Consider the following 16,507-nt stretch of genomic DNA (forward strand, 5'->3'; position numbering starts at 1 on the left):
GCACTGATCCTCGGACAGTGCGGCACTCCCTCAGTACTGACCCTCTGACAGTGCAGCATTCCCTCAGCACTGACCCTCTGCGCTGCACTGGGAGTGTTGGTCAGGATTAAGTACTCCAGTCTGTGGAGGGTATCATCAACCCGCAGTCTTTGAATTCTGGGTTGGGGGTGAAACACTTTTTAAAAATATAAACTTAGAGTGTATCCAAGTATCTTTTTTTCCAATTAAGGGGCAATTTAGCGTGGCCGATCCATCTACCCTGCACATCCTTGGGTTGTGGGGGTGAAACCCACGCAGACATGGGGAGAATGTGCAAACTCCACACTGACAAGTGACCCGGGGCCAGGATTCGAACCCGGGTCCTCAGCGCCGCAGCCCCAGTGCTATCCACTGCGCCACATGTCACTCTTGGGGGTGAAGCACTCTTGACCCCCAAACGTAACCTCATCATCCAATTGTTTTTAAGTCCTGTACGTGATGTGTGGAGGATAGAGTCAGCACAATTCCTGAGGCCCCATCATCCAAATCTCTGAAAGTTGTTGCTTGCGAGCCGGTGGGGAGCAGTCACAGCACCTCCGCAACGGGGTTTAATTGGTGCGTGCCGACTGAAACCGCCGACATAAATCACCCGCGTTTTTAATCGAGTTGTAATTCACACATGACCAAGAGAGGGTGGCATTGAGTCACTTTCGTGGAACAGTGGGGTTGTTTAGTGAAGTTCTCCTTCTGTACAGGGTGTGTGGGGCATGTAAGTATTTTGTGTTCTGTGATTATTGCACAACCCTGTCTTTTATTTTCACTGGGTCACGGTCAAGGCCAACATACAACCACTCTTTATTACCCTTGAGCTGAGTGTCTCGCTCGGCCCTGTCAGAGTCAGCCACATGGCTGTGGGTCTGGAGTCACATGTAGGCCAGACCGGGTAAGGACGGCAGATTTCCTTCCCTAAAGGACATTAGTGAACCAGATGGGTTTTTACAACAATCGATGACAGTTTCCTGGTCACCATTACCGAGACTAATTTTCAATTCCGGATTTATTATTTAAATTTAAATTCCACCAGCTGCCGGGGTGGGATTTGAACCCGTGTTGCCCGGAGCACTGGCTTGGGCCTCTGGATTACTAGCCCAGTGACATTACCACCATGCCACCGTCTCACAAACCTCTGGCTGCTTCCATCGTCCAAGATAATCTCCTGGTTGGGGAGTGAGAGCGGGACAGCATTCTCCCCTTGCCCATACCTAACTGACGTCTGAGGAGATATATTTGCGAAAGAAACTTATCTCCACCTCCTGCCTCCCCCTTGCCCAAGCACAGATTTTCAATTCCCTCGTTAGGGAAATTTCAAAAAAAAGAAATTTAGAGTGCCCAATTATTTTTTTTCCAATTTAGCGTGGCCAATCCACCTACCCTGCACATCTTTGGGTTGTGGGGGTGAAACCCACGCAAACACGGGGAGAGCGTGCAAACTCCACACGGACAGTGACCCAGAGCCGGGATCGAACCCGGGTCTTCCGCATCGTAGGCAGCAGTGCTAACCACTGCGCCATCGTGCGGCTCTTCCTCGTTGGGGGAGTTAAGGATGGTATCAGATTGAAAGAAGAGGCCTGCTGTGTGTCGAAGCTGAAACGGTGGGCTACAGGATCAATGACCCCCCCCCCCCCCCCCCAAAATAGGGAGGAAATAGATTGAGAGTTAGAAATATAAAAGCCGGCAGTAAGAGTTGATTTAAAAAAAAAAAGTTGAGAGTATCTGAAAGTAAACGTCAGGAAAACTGAGTCAACATGGTTTTGTGAAAGAGAATTTGTGTTTGACAAATTGATTCGAGTTCTTTGAGAACGTAACGAGCAGGGTGGATAAAGGGGAACAGTAGATGTAGTATATTTGGATTTTCCAAAGGCATTCAATAAGGAGCCTCACACAAAAGCTCATAGTGTCGGGGTGATATATTAGCACGGATAGAGGATTGGCTAACTAACAGAGTTGGGATAAATGGGTGAATGTTTGGGGTTCTATACCCCAGGGAGCAGTAGAGTCTGAGTAATCGAATATGTTCAAGGCTGAGAGAGACAGATTCTCAGAGCCTAGGGGAGTCATAGAATCATAGGATTTACAGTGCTGAAGGAGGCCATTCGGCCCATCAAGTCTGCACCAGCCCTTGGAAAGAGCACCCCACTTAAGCCCACACCTCCACCCTACCCCCGTAACCCAGTAACCATGAAGCCCAGTAACCATGACATCCAGTAACCTTTTAACACTAAGGGCAATTTAGCGTCGCCAATCCACCTAACCAGCATGCCTTTGAGTACATAGAAAATCCTATACATGAAACTACAAAATACTGTGTTCCTTAAAATGAGACCACAATCTGACCAGCCGTGATCTTATTGAATGGTGGAGCAGGCTCGAGGGGAGGAGGTAATTTCTTCAGCCAGAGAATTTGTGGAACTCTTTGCCGCAGAAGGCTGTGGAGGCCAAATCACTGAGTGTCTTTAAGACAGAGATAGATAGGTTCTTGATTAATAAGGGGATCAGGGGTTACGGGGAGACGGCAGGAGGATGGGGATGAGAAAAATATCAGCCATGATTGAATGGCGGAGAGGATTCGACGGGCCGAGTGGCCTAATTCTGCTTCTGTGTCTTACGGCCTGATCTACTCCTGCTCCTGTTTCTTATGTTTTAATGTCCTCTGAATATATTTTAGACATTGTATTGACACCCTGCGGTCTTGTAAGACAATGGCTTGTGCTGTAGTGGTGACCTTTATGTTAAGCTTCACCAGGTGTGGTTCAGGTGGCTGACTCTGCCAGAGCCGGCTCTGCCATGTTACTGTCGAAGTCAGTGGGCTGCGGGGGCGCAGCATTCATTAGCCTCGGCTTTCTCTGGGAGCCTGCCTCCGCCAGCTGAGCTTTCGTTTCCCAGTGCCTTTCCAGTCACCCTCCAGAAGTCACAGAAGGCAGCCGCTGTCTCCCATAGTCGGTGTCCGCCATCTTCATATCTCCCTTGCAGCGGAGGTACGGCCACTTGGGAGGTCCTGACCCACTGGCCAGTTCATTGTACGAAAGGTCGGTGTGCAAGGGGCTGTCATCCCTCCGATGGACATGGCTGTGACAGTGCACATCCCACTGGCCTGGCAATGGGTTTGTGTTGATGGGATTAGCACATTCCGGGATCTCTGAGTTGGTGACCTTGTCCTTCAGGATATATCTGAGACCGTGAAGGTGAAAACTGTTCAACCTTTTCTGTTGCCCAACGCATGTTGTCCAACCTCACCACTCTGGACATGTGTGCTGAGGACCCAGGTTTGGTAGACCAGCAACTTGATGTTCTAGGTCAGGTTGGTGTTGCTTCACACTCTCTCTTGCACATGTATGGGGGGACGTAGAAGCATGTGTGTATCTGCGTACACTCTGAGGTTTCACACCAGTCATTCTTCGAGTTTGGAACCAGAACGGTGAGTGTTGGCTGTTCGACAGCGAGGCAGGTGTGTGGGATTAATGTTCACTGCCCCACCCAGCTGGGGGGGGGGGTTCACGGCTGGAGGAGGAATCATTGGCTAGTTTGTCGCCTCACTGTCCCCATTCCAGCCCAGGAGCTCGGATCTCAGAGTGAGCAATCGTCTCCTGCCATCAGCTAAAATTAGGCTCAGTTTCTACAAGTCTATCTATACGCTACCAGTAAACGGTGCCTGACGCAGGGCTGCTGTTGGTGAGTATTTTTTGCATCAAGTGGGTTGTTGGCTGTGGTTGTGAAATGGAACAGTAAAGGAGGAACAGGCTGGCGCTTTTAGCTCTGCAAGCAGTCACTGTGCGGTGGAGGAGCAGGAACTACAGCTTGTACTGGATATACAGGGAGACTGGCACAACAGAATCTTTGGTTCTGCAACCATGGGGCACAGTCGTCTCCCACACCCAGCCACCCCATCTCGTGTTGCTCTCGCTCCTGACAAAGTCTTGTTGATGACCATGAGGGGTTTTATTTGGGGGTTTCAGGGATGTGAGAGGGAGCGGGACGGAGCAGAGGGGACTATGCTGAATGACACACTCGCACACTGTCGGTTTGCAGCAGACACTTCTGCACAAACCTCACTGACTCCCTGCAGCTATTTATTTCTAACTTGCAGCCTCCGACACTTCCTCTGGTATTTTTGTACAAAAAAAAATTTGAATGCGATTTGTAAAAGTTGTGCTCTAAACCGGGGAGGGGGTGGGGCGGGATGTGCGTGCGATTGGATCAGGCACGTCAGCTTTTTTCAAAAAACAATATCGAGAAGTGTGTTGGTTACTTTGTTCAGGACGAGGCTGTTAGCCATTCCGAGACCCGTCACCGCTACTTCACAGAACTCCGCATTTAAACCCCAGCCGATTCTCCCACTCTCCCTCGACAGAAAGAAAAATGTGTGTTGCTGTTGCACGTTTTGGGTCCCAGGGCATGGCAAAGCATTGTACAGCCAATGAAGCAGGTTTTGAATTGTCGTCACTATTGTAATGACAAACAAGGCAGCTATATTATACACAGCAAGATTCCATCAACACTGATGATAATCAGAATGGATGTATTTTAGTGTTAGATAAAACATTGATGCCAAGGCATGGCTAAACTTTAAGCTTCTCTCCGAACAGTAAACAGGATTTTTTTTCATCCACTTCAGAGAGCAGTCAAAGCTTCAGTTTAATGACTTAATTTTAAAATCGCACCTCTGACAGTGCGGCACTCCCTCAGTACTGACCCTCTGACAGTGCGGCACTCCCTCAGTACTGACCCTCTGACAGTGCAGCACTCCCTCAGTACTGACCCTCTGACAGTGCAGCACTCCCTCAGTACTGACCCTCTGACAGTGCAACACTCCCTCAGCACTGACCCTCTGACAGTGCAGCACTCCCTCAGTACTGACCCTCTGACAGTGCAACACTCCCTCAGCACTGACCCTCTGACAGTGCGGCACTCCCTCAGTACTGACCCTCTGACAGTGCGGCACTCCCTCAGTACTGACCCTCTGACAGTGCGGCACTCCCTCAGCATTGATCCTCTGACAGTGCAGCTCTCCCTCAGTACTGACCCTCTGACAGTGCGGCACTCCCTCAGTACTGACCCTCTGACAGTGCAGCACTCACTCGGCACTGACCCTCTGACAGTGCAGCACTCCTTCAGTACTGACCCTCTGACAGTGCAGCACTCACTCGGCACTGACCCTCTGACAGTGCAGCACTCCCTCAGTACTGATCCTCTGACAGTGCGGCACTCCCTCAGCATTGATCCTCTGACAGTGCAGCTCTCCCTCAGTACTGACCCTCTGACAGTGCGGCACTCCCTCAGTACTGACCCTCTGACAGTGCGGCACTCCCTCAGCATTGATCCTCTGACAGTGCAGCTCTCCCTCAGTACTGACCCTCTGACAGTGCGGCACTCCCTCAGTACTGACCCTCTGACAGTGCAGCACTCACTCGGCACTGACCCTCTGACAGTGCAGCACTCCTTCAGTACTGACCCTCTGACAGTGCAGCACTCCCCCAGTACAGACCCTCTGACAGTGCAGCACTCCCTCAGTACTGACCCTCTGACAGTGCAGCACTCCCTCAGTACTAACCCTCTGACAGTGCAACACTCCCTCAGTACTAACCCTCTGACAGTGTGGCACTCCCTCAGTACTGACCCTCTGACAATGCCCCACTCCCTCAGTACTGACCATCTGACAGTGCGGCACTCCCTCAGTACTGACCCACTGACAGTGCAGCACTCTCTCAGTACTGACCCTCTGACCGTGCAGCACTCTCTCAGTACTGACCCTCTGACCGTGCAGCACTCCCTCAGTACTGACCCTCTGACAGTGCGGCACTCCCTCAGTACTGACCCTCTGACAGTGCGGCACTCCCTCAGTACTGACCCTCTGACAGTGCAGCACTCCCTCAGTACTGACCCTCTTACAGGGCAGCACTCCCTCAGTACTGACCCTCTGACAGTGCCGCACTCCCTCAGTACTGACTCTCTGACAGTGCAGCACTCCCACAGTACTGAGCCTCTGACAGTGCCGCACTCCCTCAATACTGACCCTCTGACAGTGCAGCACACCCTCAGTACTGACCCTCTGACAGTGCAGCACTCCCTTAGTACTGACCCTCTGACAGGGCAGCACTCCCTCAGTACTGACCCTCTGACAGTGCAACACTCCCTCAGTACTGACCCTCTGACAATGCCCCACTCCCTCAGTACTGACCCTCTGACAGTGCAGCACTCCCTCAGTACTAACCCTCTGACAGTGCAGCACTCCCTCAGTACTAACCCTCTGACAGTGTGGCACTCCCTCAGTACTGACCCTCTGACAATGCCCCACTCCCTCAGTACTGACCATCTGACAGTGCGGCACTCCCTCAATACTGACCCTCTGACAGTGCAGCACTCTCTCAGTACTGACCCTCTGACAGTGCGTCACTCCCTCAGTACTGACCCTCTGACAGTGCGGCACTCCCTCAGTACTGACCCTCTGACATTGCAGCACTCCCTCAGTACTGACCCTCTGACAGTGCAGCACTCCCTCAGTACTGACCCTCTGACAGTGCGGCACTCCCTCAGTACAGACCCTCTGACAGTACAGCACTCCCTCAGTACTGACCCTCTGACAGTGCGGCACTCCCTCAGTACTGACCCTCTGACAGTGCAGCACTCCCTCAGTACTGACCCTCTTACAGGGCAGCACTCCCTCAGTACTGACCCTCTGACAGTGCCGCACTCCCTCAGTACTGACTCTCTGACAGTGCAGCACTCCCACAGTACTGAGCCTCTGACAGTGCCGCACTCCCTCAATACTGACCCTCTGACAGTGCAGCACACCCTCAGTACTGACCCTCTGACAGTGCAGCACTCCCTTAGTACTGACCCTCTGACAGGGCAGCACTCCCTCAGTACTGACCCTCTGACAGGGCAACACTCCCTCAGTACTGACCCTCTGACAGTGCAGCACTCCCTCAGTACTGACCCTCTGACAGTGCAGCACTCCCCCAGTACTGACCCTCTGACAGTGCAGCACCCCATCAGTACTGACCCTCTGACAGTGCAGCACTCCCTCAGTACTAACCCTCTGACAGTGCGGCACTCCCTCAGTACTGATCCTCTGACAATGCCCCACTCCCTCAGTACTGACCATCTGACAGTGCGGCACTCCCTCAATACTGACCCTCTGACAGTGCAGCACTCTCTCAGTACTGACCCTCTGACAGTGCAGCACTCTCTCAGTACTGACCCTCTGACAGTGCAGCACTCCCTCAGTACTGACCCTCTGACAGTGCTGCGCTCCCTCAGTACTAACCCTCTGACAGTGCAGCACTCCCTCAGTACTAACCCTCTGACAGTGTGGCACTCCCTCAGTACTGACCCTCTGACAATGCCCCACTCCCTCAGTACTGACCCTCTGACAGTGCAGCACTCCCTCAGTACTAACCCTCTGACAGTGCAGCACTCCCTCAGTACTAACCCTCTGACAGTGTGGCACTCCCTCAGTACTGACCCTCTGACAATGCCCCACTCCCTCAGTACTGACCATCTGACAGTGCGGCACTCCCTCAATACTGACCCTCTGACAGTGCAGCACTCTCTCAGTACTGACCCTCTGACAGTGCGTCACTCCCTCAGTACTGACCCTCTGACAGTGCGGCACTCCCTCAGTACTGACCCTCTGACATTGCAGCACTCCCTCAGTACTGACCCTCTGACAGTGCAGCACTCCCTCAGTACTGACCCTCTGACAGTGCGGCACTCCCTCAGTACAGACCCTCTGACAGTACAGCACTCCCTCAGTACTGACCCTCTGACAGTGCAGCACTCCCTCAGTACTGACCCTCTGACAGTGCGGCACTCCCTCAGTACTGACCCTCTGACATTGCAGCACTCCCTCAGTACTGACCCTCTGACAGTGCAGCACTCCCTCAGTACTGACCCTCTGACAGTGCGGCACTCCCTCAGTACAGACCCTCTGACAGTACAGCACTCCCTCAGTACTGACCCTCTGACAGTGCAGCACTCCCTCAGTACTGACCCTCTGACAGTGCGGCACTCCCTCAGTATTACACTCTAGTGTTAACCTGGACTGTGTCCTCCACTCTGGTGTGTGTTCTGAAGCAGTGGTATATTGACTGGGAGGCGGGTGGTACCTGCTGAGCCGGCGAAGGGGCTATTGCAAAATCCCGTGTCAGCGGTTTTGATAAGCTACCCCACCAGCGAGGCAGGCTAGGGGATGGACAGTGAGTGCCATCTTGGTCAGTGGCTGACACAAAATGGGTGCGTGTAACTTTTCCGAGTGATGCACACTGAGGCCTCTTCTGCAGGACGTCCGCTCGTCACAGGTGGCCAGCAAGTGATGCAATCCACCTCCCGCTTCCCCCTCTGCCCAGGACACAGTGTAATTTGTGGTTTTCACCATTCTGTTGGGGAGTTCGAGGAAAGGACACAGTCCAAGCTGCACTCAGCTGGATCCTCCTCGAGGGGGAGGAGTTTGCATGCCTGCAATTTATTTACATAATTGCTCTCCATCGCAATTTTCTTTCCTGAAAATAGTCATCAACTTGTGATGTAACATTCACATCCTTCCTCATTTACCCAAGTTTAATGGGGACAGTGTAGAGGGAGCTTTACTCTGTATCTAACCCTGTGCTGTACCTGTCCTAGGAGTGTTTGATGGGGACAGTGTAGAGGGAGCTTTACTCTGTATCTAACCCCGTGCTGTACCTGTCCTGGGAGTGTTTGATGGGGACAGTGTAGAGGGAGCTTTACTCTGTATCTAACCCCGTGCTGTACCTGTCCTGGGAGTGTTTGATGGGGACAGTGTAGAGGGAGCTTTACTCTGTATCTAACCCGTGCTGCACCTGTCCTGGGTGTGTTTGATGGGGACAGTGTAGAGGGAGCTTTACTCTGTATCTAACCCCGTGCTGGACCTGTCCTGGGGGTGTTTGATGGGGACAGTGTAGAGGGAGCTTTACTCTGTATCTAACCCCGTGCTGTACCTGTCCTGGGAGTGTTTGATGGGGACAGTGTAGAGGGAGCTTTACTCTGTATCTAACCCCGTGCTGTACCTGTCCTGGGAGTGTTTGATGGGGACAGTGTAGAGGGAGCTTTACTCTGTATGTAACCCCGTGCTGTGCCTGTCCTGGGAGTGTTTGGTAGGGGTAGTGTAGAGGGAACTTTACTCTGTATCTAACCCTGTGCTGTACCTGTCCTGGGAGTGTTTCCAATTGAGGGGCAATTTAGCATGGCCAATATACCTAGCCTGCACATCTTTTTGGGTTGTGGGGGCGGAAAACACACGCAAACACAGGAAGAATGTGCAAACTCCACACGGACAGTGACCCAGAGCCATGACCTCAGCGCTGTGAGGCAGCAGTGCTAACCACTGTGCTACCGTGCTGCCCCAGTGCGCGCAAACCTGCAATTACGAGGTTGTTCCCCAGGCTCTGGTCCCCCCCCCCCCCCCCCAACCACGCCCTGCAATTTGTTGATCTTATTCCACAGAAGCAGGGCCGTGGAGGTGTCATTCTGAATTCGAGCCTTTTGGAATTCACAGCGTGATTGCAAATTTCAATCTGCTGCCTTCCCTCCTCCCACGTTGCCCCCAAGCCCTCTCACCCCTATTCCTGCCCCTGGACACTCTCACCCCCAACCTCCGGTGCCGTCTCCACCCGCCGCCCTTTCCTCATTCTGAAGATAATGTCTGGTGAGTAATTCTTGTTGATGTTGTTGAAAATACAGAAATCATGATCTTTCTCCCCTCTCTGTTCCATTCACCTTCCCCCAAACCCCCCCCCATAGGAGAGGACCTCCCTGAGTTGGAAACGGAGGCTGTTCTTCTTCAATCTGAGCTCGTTTCTCATTGCTGTCTGTTTCTACATCCGACACAACGCGTACTGCGAGACTGGAGGTGAGACGGGCACCAGGTCACTTTCAAAATTACTTCAGGATATGTGGGTGTCGCTGGTATTTATTGCCAATCGCTAATTGTTCTTGAGAAGGTGGTGGTGAGCTGCCTTCTTGAACCGCTGTAGTCCATGTGGTGTAGGTACACCCACTGTGCTGTTAAGAAGGGAGTTCCAGGATGTTGCACCAGCGACAGTGAAAGAACGGCCGATATATTTCCAAATCAGGGTGATGAGTGACTTGGAGGGGAACCTCCAAGTGGGGTTCCCAGGTATCTGCTGCTGCTCTAGATGTTGGTGGTCTTGGGTTTGAAAGGTGCTGTCTAAGGAACCTTGGTGAGTTGCTGCAGTGCATCTGGGGCAGCACGGTAGCATTGTGGATAGCACAATTGCTTGACAGCTCCAGGGTTCCAGGTTCGATTCCGGCTTGGGTCACTGTCTGTGCGGAGTCTGCACATCCTCCCCGTGTCTGCGTGGGTTTCCTCCGGGTGCTCCGGTTTCATCCCACAGTCCAAAGATGCGCAGGTTAGCTGGATTGGCCATGCTAAACTGCCCTTAGTGTCCAAAATTGCCCTTAGTGTTGGGTGGGGTTACTGGGTTATGGGGATAGGGTGGAGGTGTTGACCTTGGGTCGGATGCTCTTTCCAAGAGCTGGTGCAGACTCGATGGTCCGAATGGCCTCCTGCACTGTAAATTCTATGATAATCTATGATGATGATCTTGTAGATGGTGCACACGGCTGCCACAGTTCATCGGTGATGGAGGGTTTGAATGTTTGTGGAAGGGGAAGCAATCAACTGGGCCTGGATTGAATTTAAAGACAAGTGTGTGTGAGGAACTGGTGCTTCCTTCCAGGTGTGAAATTCTGTCCGTTCAGATGGGGAATGATTTGTGAAATGGCTCTCTCGGTGGCTCAGAGTTTCCTGGGTGTGGAAGAACTCACATTGGGTAATTTCGAAAGGATGGTTAAAACCGAGCTTTTGGATTTGGTGGACAAACTGCAGTTGACTTTCCATGTCGGGATGGGGAAGTTGGAAATAATTAAAGTCACAGCTCAGCATTTAAACATGCCAGAGACACAGTCTGAATCATTGGAATTAGCAAAAATTAAATTACAAATGGAACAATTAGAAATTCAAAGAACAAAGAACAAAGAAATGTACAGCACAGGAACAGGCCCTTCGGCCCTCCAAGCCCGTGCCGACCATACTGCCCGACTAAACTACAATCTTCTACACTTCCTGGGTCCGTATCCTTCTATTCCCATCCTATTCATATATTTGTCAAGATGCCCCTTAAATGTCCCTATCGTCCCTGCTTCCACTACCTCCTCCGGTAGTGAATTCCAGGCACCCACTACCCTCTGCGTAAAAAAACTTGCCTCGTACATCTACTCTAAACTTTGCCCCTCTCACCTTAAACCTATGCCCCCTAGTAATTGACCCCTCTACCCTGGGGAAAAGCCTCTGACTATCCACTCTGTCTATGCCCCTCATAATTTTGTATACCTCTATCAGGTCGCCCCTCAACCTCCTTCGTTCCAGTGAGAACAAACCGAGTTTATTCAATCGCTCCTCATAGCTTATGCCCTCCATACCAGGCAACATTCTGGTAAATCTCTTCTGCACCCTCTCTAAAGCCTCCACATCCTTCTGGTAGTGTGGCGACCAGAATTGAACACTATACTCCAAGTGTGGCCTAACTAATGTTCTATACAGAACCTATACAGGTTCTATTCAGGAAAGGAAAAAGAGAGCAGCAGTGGCAGAAGCAAAGGAAAGAGAGAGGGTAGAGAAAATTAAAGAGAGGGAGGCGATGTCAAGAGAAAAGGGTAACTAGAGAGAATTTAAACTTCACAAAATGGCACTGAAAGAGAGGGAGTTGGAAAAGCAAAGAGAATATCAACTTAAAATGTTGAGTTAAATGAAATGAAATGAAAATTGCTTATTGTCACAAGTAGGCTTCAATGAAGTTACTGTGAAAAGCCCCTAGTCGCCACATTCTGGCGCCTGTTCGGGGAGGCTGGTACAGGAATTGAACCGCGCTGCTGGCCTGCCTTGGTCTGCTTTAAAAGCCAGCGATTTAGCCCAGTGAGCTAAACCAGCCCCTAATGCAGTAATTGAATAAAGTTCAGAGGAACGAGTCCCCTTCCTCGTCCAAATCTTAGTGGGGAAATACTTAAATATATTCAAGCTGCCAAGATTTGACAAAAAAGATGTAGCTTTTTTAAAAAATCTCATTTGTGAAAGTAGCTAAACAATTCGAGTGGCCAAGAACCATATGGGTATTGTTGGTTCAAACAAGAGTTGGCAGGTAGAGCTGGTGAAATGTTTGCATCACCATCAGAGGAGGTATCTGGGGATTATGATGAGGTGAGAAAAAACATATTAAGTGCATATGGACTAGTGCCAGAAACCTAAAGGTAGATGTTTAGAAATCTAAGGGAAACCCTAGTCAAATATATATAGAATTTGATAGAATCAAACAAAATAATTTTGATAGGTGGATAAGAGCATTAAAATTAGACCAAACGCATAAGGGAACGGTTATGTTGGAGGAATTTACAGATTCCCCTCCCACAGTAGTGAGAACTCACGTGAAAGAGCAAAAGGTTAAAACTGCTAGACAGGCAGCACAAATGGCTGATGATTTTGAATTGGTAGATAATGCAAAGTATGGTTTTTGACATCAATTTCAATCTGTGAAGGATAGAAACTGGGGAAATGAGAAATTCACAGGTGGTCAATATAAAGGAGGTTTAGTTGGAGATTTTAAAGAGATTTTGCTTCAGGTTAAAAAGGCCTTCATAGCGAGAGGATTTAAGTACAGGAATAGGGATGTTTTACTGCAATTGTATAGGGACATTGTGAGGCCACACCTGGAGTATTGTGGGCAGTTTTGGTGTCCTTATCAGAGGAAGGATGTGCTTGTTGTGGAGGGAGAGCAGCGAAGGTTTACCAGGCTGATTCCTGGGATGGTGGGACTATCATATGAGGAGAGTCAGTTTGGATTGTTTTTATTGGAGTTTAGAAGAGTGAGAGGAAATCTCATAAAAACATATAAAATTCTAACAGAATCAGACCGGGTAGATTGAGAAAGAATGTTCCCGATGGTGGGGGAGTCCAGAACTAGGGGTCATAGTTTGAGGATAAGGGGTAAACTTTTTAGGACTGAGGTGAGGAGACATTTCTTCACCCAGAGAGCGGTGAATCTGTGGAATTCACTCCCACAGAAAGTAGTTGAGGCCAAAACATTGTGTAATTTCAAGAAGGAATTAGATATAGCTCTTAGGGCTAATGGGATCGAGGGATATGGGGGGAAGGCGGGATCAGGGTATGGAACTTGATGATCAGCCATGATCAGAATGAATAGTGGAGCAGGTTCGAAGGGCCGAATGGCCTCCTCCTTCTGTTTTCTTTGTATGTTTCTCTGTAAAGTTATGAGAGTAGAAGCGAGATATGAAAACGTGGCTTTGACAAAGGGTCACCTGGACTCGAAACGTTAGCTCTTTTCTCTCCCTGCAGATGTTGCCAGACCCGCTGAGATTTTCCAGCATTTTCTCTTTTGGGACAAGAAAATGTAAATGTTTTCAATGTAATAAGGTTGGGCACACAAAGTTGCGGTGTTGGTGGCTTAACAAAAGTAAAACAAGATAAGCCAGTGGGGCAGCTGAAGAGATGAAAAAGAGTGTAAAACCGATTTAGAGGTTAGTTATTTTTTTTAACTAAACATTTTATTGAGGTATTTTTGGTATAGTAACAACAAAATAAACAATGTACATGAAACTATAAACATAGTGCAAAAGCCACTTATCTCCCTTACAGGTCCCACCTTTATTACCCCCCAACTCTTAACCCCCCCCCCCCCCCCCCCCCCCCCCCCCCCCCCACCCCTGCTGACGATTAATTTTCCGCGAAGAAGTCGATGAACGGTTGCCACCTCCGGGCGAACCCGAACAGTGACCCTCTCAAGGCAAACTTAATTTTCTCCAAACAGAGAAAGCTAGCCATGTCCGATAGCCAGGTCTCCGACTTCGGGGGCTTTGAGTCCCTCCAATAGTATCCGTCTCCGGGCTACCAGGGAAGCAAAGGCCAGAACGTCTGCCTCTTTCTCCTCCTGGATTCCCGGGTCTTCCGACACCCCGAAAATCGCCACCTCTGGACTCGGTGCCACCCTTGTTTTTAACACCGTGGACATGACATCTGCAAACCCCTGCCAAAATCCCCTGAGCTTTGGACATGTCCAAAAGATGTGGACATTGTTCGCTGTTCCTCCCGCGCATTTTGCACACCTGTCTTCCACCCCAAAGAATCTGCTCAACCAGGCCACTGTCATGTGAGCCCGGTGAACGACCTTAAATTGTATCAGGCTGTCTCGACTCAATGCGTCCGCCCATAGACCATCCTCTATCTCACTTCCCAGCTCCTCCTCCTACTTGGGCTTCAGTTCCTCGGTCTGCGTCTCCTCTGACCCCATAAGCTCCTTATAGATGTCCGAGACGCTCCCTTCTGCTACCCACCCTCTGGAAACTGCCCTGTCCTGAATCCCCCTTAGCGGTAGGAGCGGGAAGGTTGACAGCTGTTTACGTAGGAAGTCCCGCACCTGCAGATACCCGAATTTGTTTCCCCTCACCAGCCCAAACATTTCCTCCTACGCCCTCGTACTCCGAAAGCTCCCCCCTATGAACACATCCCCCATCCTCTCAATCCCCGCTCTCTACCATAACCGGAAACCCCCATCCATACTTCCCGGGGCAAACAGATGATTATCACAAATTAGGGCCCAGACCGATGCTCCCACATGCTGCCTCCACTGGCCCCAAACTCCCAGGGCCGCCACCACCACGGGGCTGGTGGAGTACCATGCCGGCGGGAGCGGCAGAGGCGCAGTTACCAACGCCCCCAGACTGGTGCCCTTACAAGAAGCCGCCTCCATACGCTCCCATGCCGACCACTCCCCCACCACCCACTTCCTGATCATGGCTATATTAGCCGCCCAGTAATAGCTGCTAAAATTTGGAAGCGCCAGCCCGCCCTTTCCCCGACTCCGCTCAAGCATTACCTTCCTTACCCGCGGGGTCTTGCCCGCTCAGACGAAGCCCGCGATCACTCTGTTGACCTGCTTAAAAAAGGACCGCGGAATAAAGATGGGGAGACACTGAAATACAAACCGGAATCTCGGGAGGACCGTCATTTTCACCGTTTGCACCCTCCCGGCCAGAGACAACGGACCAGATTCAATTTATGCAGCCGGTCCCATTGCCGTGCCACTTGGATGCCCAGATACCTAAAACTACCCCCTACTGGCCTAAACGGTGTCGTGTTAAGCACACTGAGATAATACGGGCTGCAACTGGATGCAGCTTTAACTGAAAGGTACTCCAGACCTTGAAGTTAGTTCAATCTGATTTATTGAACCTGTCACACAGTTCGCACAGTTCTCTGTGAGTTTGACTCTCTGCTAACCTAAGTGTGATTACTCTGTCTGACTGAACCAGACTAGCTCTTAGCCACGTGCTGTAGGAGTTATGTGATGTGTACACCCTGACTCACTCTGTAGATGTCCCCAGTGGAAAGAGGCAGAGTGTGAGTGCCTCGTGCCTTTTATAGTGGGAAACCACCCCCAAGTATTCTGCCTGCTGATTGATTATGGCCTGTTCTCTGTGTTCATTAGCTGCCTGTCTGTATCTCATTATGTGCATGTCTGCATATCATGACAAACGATAGCTCTCCCAGTCACCCCTCCTGTCCCCTCGCCTGAACCACAAACATCTCACTCTTTTCCATATTTAGCTTATATCCCGAAAACCAGCCAAATTCCCCTAGAATCTTCATGATTTCTTCCATCCCCTCGACTGGGTCCGAAATGTACAGAAGCAGATCATCCGCATAGAGCGAAACCCTGCGCTCCAAACCCCCCCCCAGACCAGTCCTCTCCAGCCCCTTGAGGCTCTCAGAGCAATTGCCAATGGCTCTATAGCTAGCGCAAACAAGAGTGAGAGAAGGGGGCATCTCTGTCTCGTCCCCCGGTGCAGTCTAAAATAGTCCGATGTTGTCCTATTCATCCGTACACTTGCCACAGGAGCCTGATACAGTAACCTGACCCAGTCAATAAAGCCCCGCCCAAATCCGAACCGTCCCAGTACCTCCCACAGATAACCCCATTCTACCCGATCAAAAGCCTTTTCTGCATCCATTGCGATCACTACTTCCACCTCCCTACCTCCCGGGGGCATTCTGGTGAGCGATAAAGAGATGTATAATTTAGAAGGAGTTGTTACAACACCCTGGGAGAGTACACGGTCAATTCCAACCCCATAGACCCCGGAGTCCCAACGTAAGTAAATTAACCAATAATTTGAATATTTCCCTGAGATCTTTGACCCTTGACTGCTCCAATGAGCTACAGGCACCATATTTCAAAAGTAAAATATTTTTATAAACTGTTTTTTATTATAAGCGAAAAGATAAACATGTAATGGAAATAATAGAACAATGGTCTAGTACTCTAACTATTCCCCTAACCCATCCCACCCTCCACCCAGGCACACGGGGGGGGGGGGGGGGGGGGGTTGGAAAGGTTCCTAAAAACTAGGATTAAGCTGGGGA

The 16,507-nt window shown here is 50.5% G+C and overlaps 1 protein-coding gene across 2 annotated transcripts in view; it reads left to right on the forward strand.

The window, feature by feature from the left end:
* The window catches only part of pgap2 (post-GPI attachment to proteins 2), a 78,851-nt gene that overhangs the window by 53,245 nt on the left and 9,099 nt on the right, over positions 1-16,507 (forward strand). For both annotated transcript variants that reach the window (XM_072477520.1, XM_072477521.1), the window contains exon 5: positions 9,796-9,904. In XM_072477520.1, the coding sequence (XP_072333621.1) occupies positions 9,796-9,904 (109 nt within the window). The remainder of the gene's footprint in view (positions 1-9,795; positions 9,905-16,507) is intronic.

The sequence above is a fragment of the Scyliorhinus torazame genome, chromosome 15 (genome assembly GCF_047496885.1).
Source record: "Scyliorhinus torazame isolate Kashiwa2021f chromosome 15, sScyTor2.1, whole genome shotgun sequence".
Lineage (NCBI taxonomy): Eukaryota > Metazoa > Chordata > Chondrichthyes > Carcharhiniformes > Scyliorhinidae > Scyliorhinus > Scyliorhinus torazame.